Raw genomic sequence first — 16926 nt, forward strand, 5'->3', positions numbered from 1 at the left:
AAACGCTGATTCCATTAATAACGTAGATTCCATTAACGAATTTAAATCGTCCAGAAGATTTTTCTTCGTGCGAATTAATAACGTTGTAAACTTTTGTTCCGCGTTGATGCATTCGATCGCAATATCCGTACGTGTATTGCAAACATGAAAATAATGATCTAACGGGATGAAATAGAATACGAGATCACGTTAGCAAGGAGGAGACACAAACACATGCAGCGCAAACAGACGCATTCGATTTTATGCGTCCCTCGTAATCCACGGTCGACTGTAATATTTATAATTAATGTTCGTGTCGTTAAAAACGTGTGTAATGTTCGTAAAACGCCAGCGTTTCAGAATCTATTTCGTTAAAATAACGTTACTTGTAATTTATAGAAGATATTTATTTCGATTGCTCGCAATAATTATACATTTTACACCACTTTTCGTTATATTCGTTTCGCGTTATCAGATAGTGATTATCAATAATTCGAACTGGAAAGCTTTTCGTAAATAATAGTAAACCATACACCATATAGTAAAGCAAAACATTTGGTCGAATGCAATACGAATGTTCATGACTGTTTCTTAATGTTGAGTCGTTAAAAAAATGAAATTCCAGGGTCACTTTTTACTGCACACGTTTCTACGTCAGCTTATGGTAGAAATACTAGATCGAGAATTGTCATACCTTTAATAATTAACACTTGTTGAATTTATATAAATCGTAACTATTATAAGAATAAAAATTCTCGATCTAGTAATTGTACCATAAGTTGACGCAGGAACGTGAGCAGTAAAAAGTGATCCATTCTAGAATTTTATTGTTTTAGCGACTCAACATTAAGAAACAATTATGGACATTCGTGTTACATTCGACCAAATGTTTTGCTTTACGATGCAGTTTATGGTTTACTATTACTTACAAAGAGCTTTCGGTTCGAGAATTTTCATAACTGTAATAATTAGCACTTGTTGAATTTATACAAAACGTAATTATTACAGGTATGAAAATTTTCAATCAATTCTAATTCTATCATAAGCTGCCGCAGAAACGTAAGCAGTAAAAAGTGACCCATTCTAGAATGTTATTTTTTTAACGACTCAACATTAAGAAACAATTATGGACATTTGTGTTAGATTCGACCAAATGTTTTGCTTTACGACGTGGTTTATGGTTTACTATTATTTACAAAGAGCTTTCGGTTCGAGAATTTTCATACCTGTAATAAGTAGCACTTGTTGAATTTATATAAACCGCAACTATTATAGATATGAAAATTCTCAATCAATTCTGATTCTATCATAAGCAGAAAAGTGAGCAGTAAAAAGTGACCCATTCTAGAATTTTATTTTTTTAACGACTCAACATTAAGAAACAATTATGGGCATTTGTGTTACATTCGACCAAATGTTTTGCTTTACGATGTGGTTTATGGTTTACTATTACTTACAAAGAAATTTTGGTTTGAAAATTTCCATATCTGTAATAAGTAGCACTTGTTGAATTTATATAAACCGCAACTATTATAGATATGAAAATTCTCAATCAATTCTGATTCTATCATAAGCAGAAAAGTGAGCAGTAAAAAGTGACCCATTCTAGAATGTTATTTTTTTAACGACTCAACATTAAGAAACAATTATGGGCACTTGTGTTACATTCGACCAAATGTTTTGCTTTACGACGTGGTTTATGGTTTACTATTATTTACAAAGAGCTTTCGGTTTGAGAATTTCCATATCTGTAATAATTAGCACTTGTTGAATTTATATAAACCGTAACTATTACAGGTATGAAAATTCTCAATCTAGTAATTCTATCATAATTTGAAACGTGTGAATTGAGTGGTCGTTGTAAGAGTTGAGTAAAAAACGAGCCAGGATGAGTATTATCGTTGGCACCTGGGATTCCCCCAGAAGGTCGTGTCCGTATTCCCATGTGTGGTGGGACTACAGCGCCGTACGAGCAATAGGGACAGTCATCAGGAAGAGGACGTGGATCGATAAACTATCAGGAGCAGAGAGTCAGAAAATCCAAGCGCCAGGAGGTGGATCGAAATAAAAGGCAGGAGGTCGTTACGGAAATATCGTGGTTCGTGGCATGAGTGACTCGTGCCAGGTGGTCTCCCCTACCATAGAAGAGAGGCGACACATGTGGATGCCATAGAGAAACGTACTGCCGCCGCGTGACACGTGGGCTCTGGCCCTGGATAATAATAACGTTACGATACCCCATTTTAGACGTTCGATGGTCCCCCAAAACCCTCTCCTATTCTCTCTTGACGTTGACAAACCAACTGTCTCCTCGTGCTCTCCTGATCGAAGCGTCCCTTTCGATCTTTCGAAGGGCTGAAACGTCGCGACGTGGTGGCTCGACCGGCCAGACCGCTCGATTTAAGGGGTTGGAGCAACCCCGAGCAACCCCTCGTCGATCGAAGGTAAAATTGTTTTACTTGGCCCCCGACCATCGCGTGGAAAACGATCGCGTATGGAGTCTTCCATCGTGGACAGTGTTTAGCAATGGCGTTCGAAGAAGCAGCAAATCTTGGGCGTACTCTTTTTCCAAGATAATATTCGTAACTCAAATTTTTGGCAAATAATACAAAATAAATAGCTGGACAACGAACAGCGTGCTTAAAGTTATGCAGCGAACGGTTATCTTCTATAAATTATTGACCATAAATTTACTATTGCTTGCACACTATCGCAAGCGTAAATAATATACCGAATTATCCAATAAAATGTGACGTATTTCGTTAAAAATTTTAATAATCTTTTTTCGTCAATTATTATAGCGGTTCGATAGACTCCAATAAGTATCCGTTTCTCTGATAACCGTTTCACGCAAAAATTCCACCAACCCACGGGACCGCATCGTTTCCTGCAATTGTTCAATGTGAAACGTATAAAATTGCAACAAGACGAGTCAAGCGTAACCCAATATTGCACATGGGATATCCAATATTGGTATCGTGTTAATTTAAATTTTTGGCAATATTTGCGCATCGTAGTTGTAGTGCCTGTTGTTACGCCGAGTAACCTGTAGGGAATAACGTATGAGCCGCAGAATATTTTGCAGTCACAGCCTGTTTTTTAGTTATGCGTGTTCCCTTCGTACAGGTTTTGGGTTTCAAAGACACGTACATGTGGATTAAGGACGACAATGCCGACCAGAAGAAACGTGGAGGACTTCGTCTGACCAAAGCACTCAATTCCAGCGCCAAGGTAATCGTTTTCGGTCATGTATAGCAACGAAACGAGAGAATCTTCAATTTCCACTGTCTTGGAACAGTCCAACAACGCGTATTAACAATACTAAAACTTTAGACGCGTATAGTTCCGAAACTATTAGTGTTTTAGTTCCCCTTTAAAGTAGTTTTTGGTTTTTGTCGATTCGACTTTCCGTTTTGGAGATATCGTAATTTAAGTAAAAGCGCAATTTTTGAAATTCCACTGTCTCTCGCGTTCCGTCTTAAAAAAGCGTATTAACGCGTATTAAAAGTAATAAAACTTTAGATGCGTGCAGTTCCGAAACTACTAATGTTTTACCCATGATTGAGCCAATGCTAGCGGCGGCAAAGCTTCCTCTTTAATATGGTTTTTGGTTTTTGTCGATCGGACTTTTCGTTTTCGAGATATCGTAATTTATGTAAAGAGATATTTTTTAAATTCCACTATCCACGCTCTCGCCGCCTCAGGAACGTCTATTAATACGTATTAAAAATATTAAAACTTTAGATGCGTGCAGTTCCAAAACTACTAATGTTTTACCCATGATTGAGCCAATGCTAGCGGCGGCAAAGCTTTCTCTTTAATATGGTTTTTGGTTTTTGTCGATCGGACTTTTCGTTTTCGAGATATCGTAATTTATGTAAAAGGTAATTTTCTTAATTCAACTATCTCTGTCTCCGTCTGACGCGTCGGACTTTCTTGTCTCGCACGCGAGTGACCGAGTGACGTAACGTTTACTATTTACTACGATCACGTGCGGTCAATGACCTTGACAAGGCCGTAGTAAGAATGTCAACAAACGCTTCAGACCCTTATATCTCCGAAACTAGCCACCGCATCGACTTGAAACTAAAATCGCTATATCTCCGGAACTAATAAAGCTATCGACTCTCACAAACGCTCATTTTAAAGGGTATTTCATCCCCTATCTGATGACTATACCAGCTACTATAATTTTTGCTGTCTTCTATGTTTAATTTCGAATTTACTTTGACTTTATGCACCCAAAGAAGATTCAACAATTTCTATCAATTATACGATTGGTATGCGACATAACTGGATTGTAAATTGTTTATTTAATTGAAAATTAACCTAAATTTGTATAGAGGATGTTTGCATAATTATTGTGCCATTTTTTCGTAAATAATTCTTCTCTCCGGAATTATCTATGGCATCGACTTGAAGCAAAATTCGTTTCCAAAAACGCATACATATTTAGGTTTCCAAGGAATTCTTCAAATCGCCGGCATTCTTTCAGTTTCTATTGTTCGTGGTGAATAATTGATTTTTAAATCGGAATGTCAAAGAGTTTGATAATTTTCTTACTTAAAGTTCGGCTTGACCAGTCGCGATTAGTGCAATTTCACGAGTTACGATTCTCTTGTCACGATTCTTCTTTTCGAAAGATTATTTGGGCGGATCAGCAAAAAGTGATCGAGCGTCACAAACGCGATCACGTGCCATTCGCGAGTTTAGAATCGGAAAAGCCACTGATAAGGGAGAAAAGGCTCGAAGTGGATCAGTATCGCTTGAATTCCGTGGAGGACAACGAGGATTGGAATGAATTTTGGTCAACTGACGCCCAGGACTCTAGATCGATGTTCAACGACGAACTTTGGGATCAGGAATGGTACCTGGTAATAAAACACTACGTTCGAATCGCATAAAATTATCGAATTGGCCAGTAAACAATATTTCTAGTAAAAATGACCATATTTTGGATTTTTAAATTTATGTAAAATGTACGGAGAGGATGTCATCGAAGGTTTTATTTAAAATAAAAAATTTTTACCGTCCATTCTCTGCGATATTCCCTCAATGGACGAAGCTTTCATTCCTGAGAGACTATTAAACGGCTCTTGATTAATTTTTTGCGAGGAAATAGTGGGTTTTTTTTATGAACGATGAATTGAAGTAGGCCAAAAATTAGAACGGAAAATTTATTATCGAATTAAAATGTTTTCTACTGTAAAACAATTACTTTCTATTTATTGGCCAATCGAATATGGTGGGAGTAAACGTAAAAATCAATATTTGGACAAGTAGTTGATGGTAAAACGTTATCTCCTGATAAGATAAGGTCATATGTATCATCTGCTGTAGCAAGACACGAGGTCGAACAAAGCTTTGCCGAAGCTCGACTTGAATGTTCTACCCCTCTATCGACTGGGAGTAACTGGTCGTGGAGTTAGGATCGCCGTTTTGGACGATGGATTGGAATACACCCACGACGATCTCTGGAACAACTATGTGAGTCGTGAAACATTTGGCTTACAACTGTCCTGTACACTCCACAGATGACAAAATCAATTCAAATAATTATAGGAGTGTCAAGCCTGTTAAAACTTACTCCAAAGCTACTCTGGCTGGTACATTTATAGAACTATGCTCAGTACAAAAGTACTGAATCTTTACCAACCACATCCTATTTTAACGAATCTTACTTTTCAAAACACAGCACTCCAAATTGATCAATTAAGAACGCAATTGTAAACACTAACATCAAGAACACTACTGATGTAAAACCTATACCCCAACCATCTCAGGATAGAAAGTAATCTGAATTGGTCTGAATAAAATAATAGCAATCTGTCTATACTTAATTAACAAAGAGAGATTTTAGAGTTACAGATTTAGCTTATAGATCTGGATGCAAAAATACACTTACACGTACAATTGTACTAGGAATTTGCAAGATAAAATTTAACAAGTGCTAATTATTACAGGTATGAAAATTCTCAGTCTAGCATTTCTACTCGTCAATTTAATTTATTTATAATTGTTCCTATTGTTGTCGTCGGAAGACATTGTCAATGTATGCTTTCCAACACTGTAATGTGTATTGTTAATTTCTATCTCTCTCTATGCGTACTTATAGTACAGACAAGGTATACGAGTAGACCGTTCACCTTATGGACTTTCGTGGCCCAATCTCACTGCCATACCGACCTGAAAATTCGAAGGTGATTTTAGCGTCCTCTTCTCATGGATGGCGGTCAGTTGAGAAACTCACTGAATTAGTGTGATAGGCAAACAGACTAGTTGTGTGTAAATGCATATGCGTTAACTATGGAAGGGATTAAAATTCATTTCTGAATCTGTTGGTAACGTTGCGAATGACACGAAAATGATAATGGGGTTTCGAGACCCCATAAAAATGGGCCGAAAAAATACATTGGGTGAAAGATCTACTCGTATACCTCGTCTCTGACAATACTCTAGAAACTTTGACGAATCAATGAGAATCAAAACTAACCTAGCGAAGAAGCTCTATATTTATGATGACCTATGCAAAGCGGATCGCAGCCAATTTGCTAATATTATTTAATTTTTAATTAATAATTGCATTGCCCGGCTAAGAGTGATACGATTATTAATTAAACGCTAAATAATATTACCCAGGTCTCACCACGAGGAGGTTGCTGCGAACGGAGACCCGCCCTAACCGATTCCCAACCACCCTCCATTAATAAAGATCTTCTGTGACCAACGATCGTTGGTCGAAGAAGAAACAAACGAAAGTGCAACCAATGAAAGATGCACAACCAACGAAGAGAGTTGAAAGAATTTTCAAAAGAATTTGTCTTCAAATAAAAATAACCTGTTTAACGAGGATCTCCTTACAATTTGATGCATGATCTTTTTAACATTTTGTTCCACTTTGGAAGAGTGTATCTCATGTCATAAGACACTCGTGGTACAGCCACAGACGAGGTATACGAATAGACCTATCACCTAATGTATTTTTTCGGCCCGATTCTCTGGGGCTCTAGAGCCCCATTACCATTTCCGTGTCACTCGCAACGTTATCAACAGATTTAGAAATGAACACAAGAGGAAGTGAGACAGAAAATGAAATTACAGAAATTTTATTATTTTTTAACAGAATGAAAGCTGTACGGTCCATAATTGGACATTAATCGATTAATTTCATTGGAGTAATCAATCGATTAAGATTATTTAAAAATTTCAAAATTATTAAAATACCTAAGGATGTATCTCATTGATACGTACACCGCAAATCCTCTATTTTTTATTTTAAATTGTAATACATTGTTTAAATATCGCGTTAATTCGACAATCGAAAAACGTCGGTTAAACCATCGCGTGATCGATAGAAAAACGGGCCATTTCTTGTACGGTATTGTTCCTAGTTTACGCGACATTCCAGAGTCTTCTCTGAGGCGTAATACGTTCCGGGAACAATACCGCATAGAAAAACTCCGAATTTACTTTCGATAACAGTCACGCGATCGGCCCAGTAACGGTTCCTAGAGAACAGGTGTTACTACGCCGAAACGAAGAGAGGATACGACGATAATAAGAGATAGTGGCCGTGATTAAGAATGTCTGTCTCTTCACTCACTCGCTATTTAGTTCTCGACGAGAGCGGACCTCGATCGCCGACCTCATTTGAAGACGGAGACCGATTCTCGACAAGTTAGTTTTGTCTAACTTGTCGTAGAATCACGTGAACGAAGTTGCACGGAATTGAGACTGCAGCGGATTAGAAATAATCCTGCCTTGAGTCGAAATATTCCAGCCATACGTTCACGTGCAGAAATCGGTCACCGCGTCGAACGAACCATTTTGGAAAGTAATAAAATCAAACTGATTTTCTTTCCACTAAATTACAAAGCAACCGAAGGCTGAAAGTTACCAAGATTACACTCTTATAGTGATTGGTTACAGCCATCGGTGCTAAATAAACACGTACCGCCTCAGTCAGCGGTCGTGTAGAAGTGGAAAGGATTAAAATCAGACTGATTATCTTTCCAAAGATTTAAATAGCAACCGGTGGCTGAAAAATACCGAGCTTACACTTTTATAGTGATTGGTTACAGCCATCGGTGCGAGGGAAACACGTACCGCTTTAATAAGCGGTCGTGTAGGAGGTTTCGAGAAAATTTCTCGATCCTTCCTTGATTATTACACGGTGCTAAAAATCATCCAATAGGGGCCTTCTGGCGTATACCCTGGATGAAATCAGCGTCCTCCAAGGTGGAGGCCAGGATTACACCCACATAGGGGCCTTTTGGCGTATTCCCTGGGTGGTATCGCTGTCCTCCAGGGTCGAATCTGAGCTTGGGATAACACCCCCATAGGGGCCTTATTGGCACATTCCCTGGGTAAAATCCCAGCTGTTTTCGACCTGCTCGAGCGTGGTTTCCGGATCGTCAGTGTGTACGGACACTCGACGTAGAGCGACGCTCAAAGGGCACCGTGGTGTAAGCACCTTAATAGTCAGTCGCTTCTGCACAGTTAAGGGACTGCACCACACCGATCCCGTACTGACCAGGGGACGGTGAAGAGCCGCGGAGTGGACCATATTCGGAGCCTTACAACCTCCGTCTGTTGTCCACTGCAGCAATAATCAAACCCTGCAGTCAAGGGTTAATCGAGATTAGAATCTCGCCTTCCTATACTGCAATCGAACGTTTCCCAATCATACGAGAAACGTTCATTAATACAGTCCACTAACACAGTTGTGTATCGCTGTGTAAGTATTCCGCTCCTGTTTACCGTAAACGGAGTAAGGAGCGTGTGGATCAGAGCGAGTCAGACAACGCAACGAGCGTTGTCAGGTATTAACAGCCGGACTTCGGTATTTCTTTGATTACAGAAGACCGAGACGAGAGCCGTAAGGGCCGACGGCGACGCAGGTTTTTTCCCCGAGCCACCAGCTCGGGGTTTTTCCTGCAATTTTAATACCAAGATTATAATTTCATTTCATTTCTTTCAAATTTCCTTCAGTTTTGTTTATTTTCACTTTTAATTTTATTTGAAATAAACGGCCTAGTCCGAATTGGACTAGGTGAAGGAAATATTCAGTGTACAACTCACTTTCCCACACAATTCCAATCCCTCGAAATTCGGACTTCAGGTTAAAGGGTGAGAGATCAGGTCACGGGAGAAAACCCCCACTGACCGACTCGCACCTATTTTAACATACATCATTTATTTAAAAAATAACTCGGCAAAAACGTATTTGCGACTCGAAATCAGTATTATCAAACCGCGCATCGGGGGCCCCAGGAACTCCTCATTCCACTTTCGCACACTATGCCCAATTGCGTATACGTGAGCTCGTAGAGTTTCGGAAGAGGCGAGAAGAACAGGCTGATACACGCATAAATGCATGTTATGCAAATTAACATTCCCGTGATTTGTGAATGTTGCTTCATCAGTAAATAAGACAGTATTAAAAAAAAGCTCATTGTTTTGAATCTGACGTATAGCCCATCGACAAAACTCAACGCGATTCATGAAGTCGTTCCCATGCAATTCTTGGTGAAGACTAACGTGATACGGATGAAATTTGTGACGGTGCAAAATGCGAAGTACGCTCCTCCTACTAATGCCAGATTCGCGTTCAATTTGTCGCGAACTAATATGAGAATTTCTAGAGCACACCGATTTCCATTTCTTCGTTAATTACTCGTTTCTGGCGTTCACTTTTACGAACACTTAAACTACCGGTTTGCCTAAGTTTATCATACACATTTTTAAATGTTTGACGCGAAGGCTGAGACCGATGTGAGAGTCGTAGTAATCGTTGTACGTTGTCAGAAATATAAGCGATGGTCAGTAGAGGCCAGCAGTGGCAAGCAGAGATCACCAAGGGCGAATAGTAGCAAGTAGTAAGCGTTATATGTTGTCAGAAGCATCAGAGGTGGTCAGCAGCGATCAGCAGAGACGAGCAGAGGCATGCAGTGGCAAGCAGAGATCAGCAGGGGCGAACAGTAGCATGTAGTAATTGTTATACGATGTCAGAAGCATCAGGGGTGGTCAGCAGTGTTCAGCAGACGCCAGCAAAGGCATGCACAGGCAAGCAGAAACCTGCAAAGGCAAGCAGAGACTTGTAGGGGCATGCAGTAGTAAGTATTAATCGTTATACATTGTCAGAAGTACCTGCAGTGGTCAGTAGCGTTCGGTAGAGGCCAGGAAAGTTCAGCAGAGACAAGCACACGCTGACAGAGATCAGCAAAGACCAACAGAGGTTAGCAGAAGTCAGTAGTAATCGTTATAGGTTGTCAGAAATATAAGCGATGGTCAGCAGAGTCCAGCAGAGGCAAGCAGTAATCAGGAGCAGTCAGTAACAGTTGCTGTATGGTGTCAAAAGTTGTCGGGAGTTCTGTATTTTTGTCAGCACTGGTCATCAGAGGTTATCAGAGGCAAATACAAACCAGGAGTAATTTGCAGAGTTCAGTAATGAACTCTAGGAAAGGCAAGTAAAAAATGCCTGGGCAGTCGAGATTCGATATCGCATGCCGGTTATGCGAGGTCGAATTCAGCTGTGTGAGAGCAAGAAGGATAGACTCACATTCATCGCCTTTCTCGAATCCCCGAAGCTATACGAAACGCCAAAACTCATATTCAAGGTGGTTGTGCATTGTGTGTGTAAGTGGAGGGGCAATTTCCTTTGGCCACAGGCTTGTCGTCTGATAAAACTGCACTGCCAACTCACATGTATTTACGCCCACACTACAGCTTTCTGCTCATCAATACTAATTCAGTGAATAGTTTCTCAACTGACCGCCATCCATGAGAGGAGGCCGCTAAAATCAGCTCCGATTTTTCAGGTCGGTATGGCAGTCAGATTCGGCCGCGAAAGTCCATAAGGTGATAGGTCTACTCGTATACCTCGTCAGTGGTACAGCGATAGCGTTCATCCAACTAACGATAGGCCTATTCTTTACCTCGTTTATGTGTAATAGGTATACATGAGTTGGAAAATAAAAATGCCTGGGTGAAAGGTTTACTCGTATACATCGTCTGTGCTTATAGTTTCACATGGCATTAAGCGTATCATGCGTTAACATTGGATTATATTCATCGATTTATTAATTTTTTAATTCAAATTGTGGCGCCATTTACGGTAGTGCGTCCAAGTCTGTCGGAAAATAGTGCGTCGTCTTCAATGCTAGATGGCAGCATTGAACTGGCATAAAAAATGGTGTAGGCGTCATCTACAACAAAACGTCCAAGCTTGTCGAGAAATACTATATTATCTAACATTGATTAGAACGTACTATTTCTCGACAAGCTTGGACGTTTTGCCGTAGATGGTGACTCAATTTGGATTAAATGTAATTAATAAATCGATAAATATAATCTCAAGTTAATTTATACGACACTTAATGCAATGTAAAATTATGAACTCGCATAGATCTGCTAAATTCAATCTTTGCAAATTCCTAGTGCAATTATATAAATATATTTTAGTGCCTATATATTAGTTATCGTTTAAAATTTATTGACTTAGGATCCATACATTAGCTATGATGTGAACGAAGGCGACAACGATCCCCTGCCGCGATACGAGATATCAGGTGAACATTGCACTATTTAACACAAATTTATGGGTTTCTTTTATTTTTTTTTTTTAAATCTCGATCCAAGGAAAATCGATCCAAGTTGTTTCTTTCGAAAAGCTTATGGAACACTCACGTGTCTTTTTAATTTCATTTATGGAACGTACATAATGTAGTTTGATAGTGTGTTCAACGTTTAATATATTTGCAAGTTTTATGGATGTTTTACTTGGATCTTCTTCTAGTATATGGAAATATGCAAAATCCGACATTTCATATGCACCGACCTAATACTGTAACTTCCTGGTTATTTTAGCCAAAGTTAAATGCAGTTCATGCGGGGGCGATTCAGAAAGTTCGCAGGATGGAGAAAGTGTAAAGGTTTGAAGTTTTATTGGAGTTAATAGTTCTATTGCGTTCACCGTTATTGTAAAAATAAAAGAATATTAACACTAAACATACCATGACCGGTCAAATGACCATTTTCTAAAGTCCCATTAAAATGGTTTTTGGTTTATGTCGATACGATTTTCCATTTTGGAGATATCGTAATTTAAATGAAAGCGTAATTTTTAACGTTCCACTATGTCTCTCTTCCCTTCTTTTCTCTTAGAAAAGCGTATTAACGCGTATTAAAAGTAATAACACTTTACATGCGTGCAGTTCCAAAACTACTAGTGCTTTATCCATAATTTAATCACCATTAGAAGCAGCAAAGCTTCCTCTTTAAAATGGTTTTTTGTTTTTGGCGATCCGACTTTCCGTTTTCGAGATATCGTAATTTATGTAAAGAGGTATTTTTTAAATCCCACTATCCACGCTCTCGCCGCCTTAGAAATCTGTATTAATGCGTATTCAAAATTCTAAAACTTTAGATGCGTGCAGTTCCGAAATTACTAGTGCTTTATCCATTATTAAGCCATTGTTAGCGGCGGCAAACCTTCCTCTTTAAAATGGTTTCTGGTTTATGTCGATTGGACTTTTCGTTTTCGAGACATCGTAATTTATGTAAAAGGTAATTTTTTCAATTCGACTGTCTCACTGGCCGGCTCGCGTATAATAGCCTATTCACGCCTATTAAAAATAGTAAAAGTTTAGACGCACGCAGTTCCGAAACTACTAGTGTTTTATTAATTATTAAGCCACTGTTAGAGGCGGCAAAGCTTCCTCTTTAAAATGGTTTTTGGTTTTTGTCGATCGGACTTTCCGTTTGGGAGATATCGCAATTTATGTAAATGGTAATTTTTCTTAATTCGACTATCGCTGTCTTTGTCTGACGCGTCGCGCCGGACCTCTCTTTCTCGTACGTGACTCGTGACCGTCTGGCCGAGTGACCTAGTTTCTCCGAGTCACGTGCGGTCAACGTCCTTGGCAAGGCCGTTGTAAATAAACGCTTCGGACCCTTATATCCTCATAACTAGCCACCGCATCGACTTGAAACTAAAATCGCTATATCTCCGGAACTAATAAAGCTATCGACTCTCACAAACGCTCATTTTAAAGGGCATTCCATCCTCTATCTGATGACTATACCAGCTACTATAATTTTTGCTGTCTTCTATGTTTAATTTCGAATTTACTTTGACTTTATGCACCCAAAGAAGATTCAACAATTCCTATCAATTATACGATTGGTATGCGACATAACTGGATTGCAAATTGTTTATTTAATTGAAAATTAACCTAAATTTGTATAGAGAATGTTTCCGTAATTACTAGCCTGTATTTGTTCGTAAATAATGTTTTTATGGAACTAAGTACGGTATTGACTTCAAACAAAATTCGTTTTCAAGTGTGTCTATATCTTCTATCCGATGAAGATAAAAAAGTTTCGACGTAGTTTGTAAATTTTCTGTATGAAGTCAAAGTACTAATGCACATTTAGAGCAGAAGCATTGAATATTTTCGTACAGATTTTTAAAATGCTCGCTTTAAGTAAAAATATGCAACGTAAAAGAGACAGGTATCTTATAAATAAACATCAAAACGCAACTTTCTATATGTATAATGCAAAAGTTAGAAGTACCTCGCCTCGTAAAAGAGAATAAGACTGGTCATTTGACCGATCCTGGTAGGAATGGGTATACGTGAAGTGTCGGTAAGTTTAGTGTTAACTATCTACAATTAAAGTATAATTCATTCTGTATAATACAATTTCAACTCGTCGAGCATACTCTTATCGGAATTTAAAGGGAATCTATCGAGAAAGTAAAGATACTACAGCGATATTTCTATCAGCTTGTTCATTCGTTCAGCGAACTTCCTGAACTTCCTCTCCCGCTAGTCCCGACAGTTTTTAAAGTTTCCCGATACGGGCGTTTTCAACATTAAAGAGTACGTAAAAATTTATAACCGACCGAGCCGTGCTTCCCCTCGGATTCTCAGCCCAGCGTAAATATTGCACGCGATGTAACCCTCTGAAAGCGAAAACCCTTCAACCACCGCGAGTCGAGGTTGCTTCTTTGAGGCTCCGACGCGGCCGATTCGATCATGCATTGCTTTCTCATGCGTCACTGCGACAACAACCCCAAGGGATGAACGGTCACGGGACGAGATGCGCCGGGGAAATAGCAATGGAGGCGAATAACCGGAAGTGCGGCGTGGGCGTCGCGTTCGAGGCCTCCGTCGGCGGGATCAAGCTCCTCGACGGGGTGGTCAACGATCGCGTCGAAGGGGAGGCGCTCGGCTACAAACCGGAAGCGGTGGACATTTACACCGCCTCGTGGGGGCCCGCGGACGACGGTAAAAGCTTGGAGGCACCGGGAAGACTGGCCACGGAGGCCCTAGAAAGGGGCATCACGATGGTCTGTATCTAGAAAATCAACCCTTAATTTTCAAGAATTTTTTGCACGTAACTATGGAACTTTTTCTGATAAATGTTTAATGTTTTCGAAAGTACATTCCTTGATCTACTTCTTGTAAAAATTTCGTGTAAAAATATTAACTATTATAGCCATAATATGAACCACAATGTGAGAGGCAAAAATTTGTTAGAAACGGGCGGACGCGTAATTTTTCACTGGAAATCATGCAATTTTCTTAAACTATAAAACAGTAGCTTCAGTTGCATGGTACATCTGCCAAGGAGTCTGTAACGTCGAATAATTCTAACAGATTATTTATTTAAAAACAAAGGTTCGTAACGGAAAGATTAAAGCAAATCTTATTCGGATTCAACAAGCTCCGTAAGCCAACGGGCAGCTTGACAATGGCGAAAACCCATTGTCGCCGGGTACACAACAAGAGAATCGTACAATAAACCGCCCTGGGGGCCTTAAGAAAGTCACTATATTTGTTTCATGTACTATACCTCGCGAACGTATTGACTGTGGAACAATAGACGGGTTATTTCCAGCACGAACGAGCGGGCTCGCTTATGTTCGTCGTTTCACGAAAGAGGGGAAGTTTGTTGTTTTCGAGAAAATTGATTTTTAAAATTCATCTGACACGCGTGCGTTGGGGGAAATAAATAAAACTAACATATCGAATCGTCTACGATGTCTGTCCATTATTTGTTGTGTCTACTTGTGTCCGCATGGTATTGCATGGTTCGTTCCAACAGCTTCGGGCCATGTGCTTCCATCTCGCTGATGCAACTTCTGATTAAATGCGTGTACCTATTTCTCAAAATATAGTATTTCACATTGGAAATAGTTCTAGATATTATTAAAAAGTTCTTGTACCACTATTGCTGAGTGTTTGTTGCTTTTTGTCTAAATTAGTAGGCCATCAGCGAGAGCATGTTTATTGTTATTAATGTTGAGTTCATAGATACAAATGTCGAATTTAGTGTTTCTTGTTGCAAATGCAGGCCCTGTCTTAGGCTCTCTAACATTTCACAGTCTCCCGAGAAGCATATAAACATATAGGAATAAGCGATTGGTCGAGTACTTGTGAGAAAGCGTAGCCCTCTGTTGGCGAGTGCAGAAAGCGTCACTTTCGTGGTACCTTGTTGCGCCCCTCGTTCAAATTTCTTTAACCCTTTGCACTCCGAATTATATTTAAATTTTGTTACCAGCAGCTCCCAACATAAAATAAAGCAATTTAAACAGGTAGAGGAACAAACAAATTCAATTAAATATCTGTTTTATTTACACTATTGTAGTATTTTGTCATTTTTAAGTGTACGATATCTCTTTGGTTTGAACTTGAAAAAGGAGCTCCTGAGATAATAACTGATGTTACACTCGACATAGGAGTGCAAAGGGTTAAAAAAAAAAATAAAAAAAACAACTTAAATCCGTTTTCCCAGTCGTTCCTCCTGAAAATTTCCGGGTATTGTTAATTGGAGAAAACGCGTTTCGCGAAATATACAGCGAAGAATGGCACGAAAAGGGGGGAAGCGAAACTCGATGCAATATTTATGTCGCGGATGCATATTCATCGGGACTCCCTACGACGTTGTTTTATCGAACCTGTCGCGAAAATATCTTGCGAAAGCTAATATTTACAGTCTCTTTCGCGATACGACGCTGTTATCGATTTTATCGGGCAATTGTTTAGGGGCGCGACGGCAAGGGGAGCGTTTACGTGTGGGCTTCCGGAAACGGAGGCTCGAAATCGGACGATTGCGGATGCGACGGATACGTAGGAAGCATTTATACGATCGCTGTAGGATCGGCCAGCCAAACAGGAAGATTCCCATGGTACGGCGAAAGTTGCGCGGCAACAATGGCCACCACGTACAGCAGCGGCGCTTATCACGATCAAATGATTGTGAGTATACTGTCGTAGAAATTTTATCGATATAAATATCAACCACTCGACGCACAGTGGCCTATTTTGAGGAGAAGATCGCCAAAATATGAAAGTGCCTTTTGATTTGTACGAGAATTGGTATTCTAGGGTTTTCAAGGTCAAAAAAAAATATCGAAGAACAAAATGGGTAAAAAGTAGTAATGGCTTGAAAATTGGTATCCTTGAGTTTTCAAGATCGTTAATTATGAATCTAAAAGCAAAAATTTCTTTATTTTTTGTTTGGAATTGTGCCCGAAAGTGTTATAGTAGATATGGAATCATATTTTTTATTGTATCAATTGATGCCCCTTGATATTCTTTACAAAAAAGTATTAATCTGTTTATGTTAAAAAAATCATTACTTTAATTTAATTTTGTTAGAAAGTCGTGACACTTTCGTCAATATCATGAATTTAATAAACATTACAGGACACTTTCTGCGTCGATAATACTTGCCTACTTACTTAATGTTTTGTTTACGATTTTGCTCAGCGGTGTTATGAAATATAAACATTTGAGAATAGTTCAATCTGAAAAATAAGTTGTATGCTAACTACCATGATCAATATGAGAGATCGTATTATCACTCAGTGTAACAAAATAACATTAGATACATTATACAGTGTGAGTGAATCATAAATCTATCGATTCAGAAAAT

General features: G+C 39.2%; 1 protein-coding gene across 1 annotated transcript in view; it reads left to right on the top strand.

Annotated features, from left to right (window-relative positions):
• LOC143343489 (neuroendocrine convertase 1) overlaps window positions 1–16926 on the top strand; it is a 59996-nt gene that overhangs the window by 24967 nt on the left and 18103 nt on the right. Inside the window, exons 3-8 of the mRNA XM_076768437.1 lie at window positions 3106–3210; window positions 4623–4853; window positions 5320–5466; window positions 11483–11549; window positions 14064–14335; window positions 16035–16247. Coding sequence (XP_076624552.1) covers window positions 3106–3210; window positions 4623–4853; window positions 5320–5466; window positions 11483–11549; window positions 14064–14335; window positions 16035–16247 — 1035 coding nt within the window. The remainder of the gene's footprint in view (window positions 1–3105; window positions 3211–4622; window positions 4854–5319; window positions 5467–11482; window positions 11550–14063; window positions 14336–16034; window positions 16248–16926) is intronic.

This window comes from Colletes latitarsis, chromosome 7, assembly GCF_051014445.1.
Source record: "Colletes latitarsis isolate SP2378_abdomen chromosome 7, iyColLati1, whole genome shotgun sequence".
NCBI classification, from domain to species: Eukaryota; Metazoa; Arthropoda; class Insecta; order Hymenoptera; family Colletidae; genus Colletes; species Colletes latitarsis.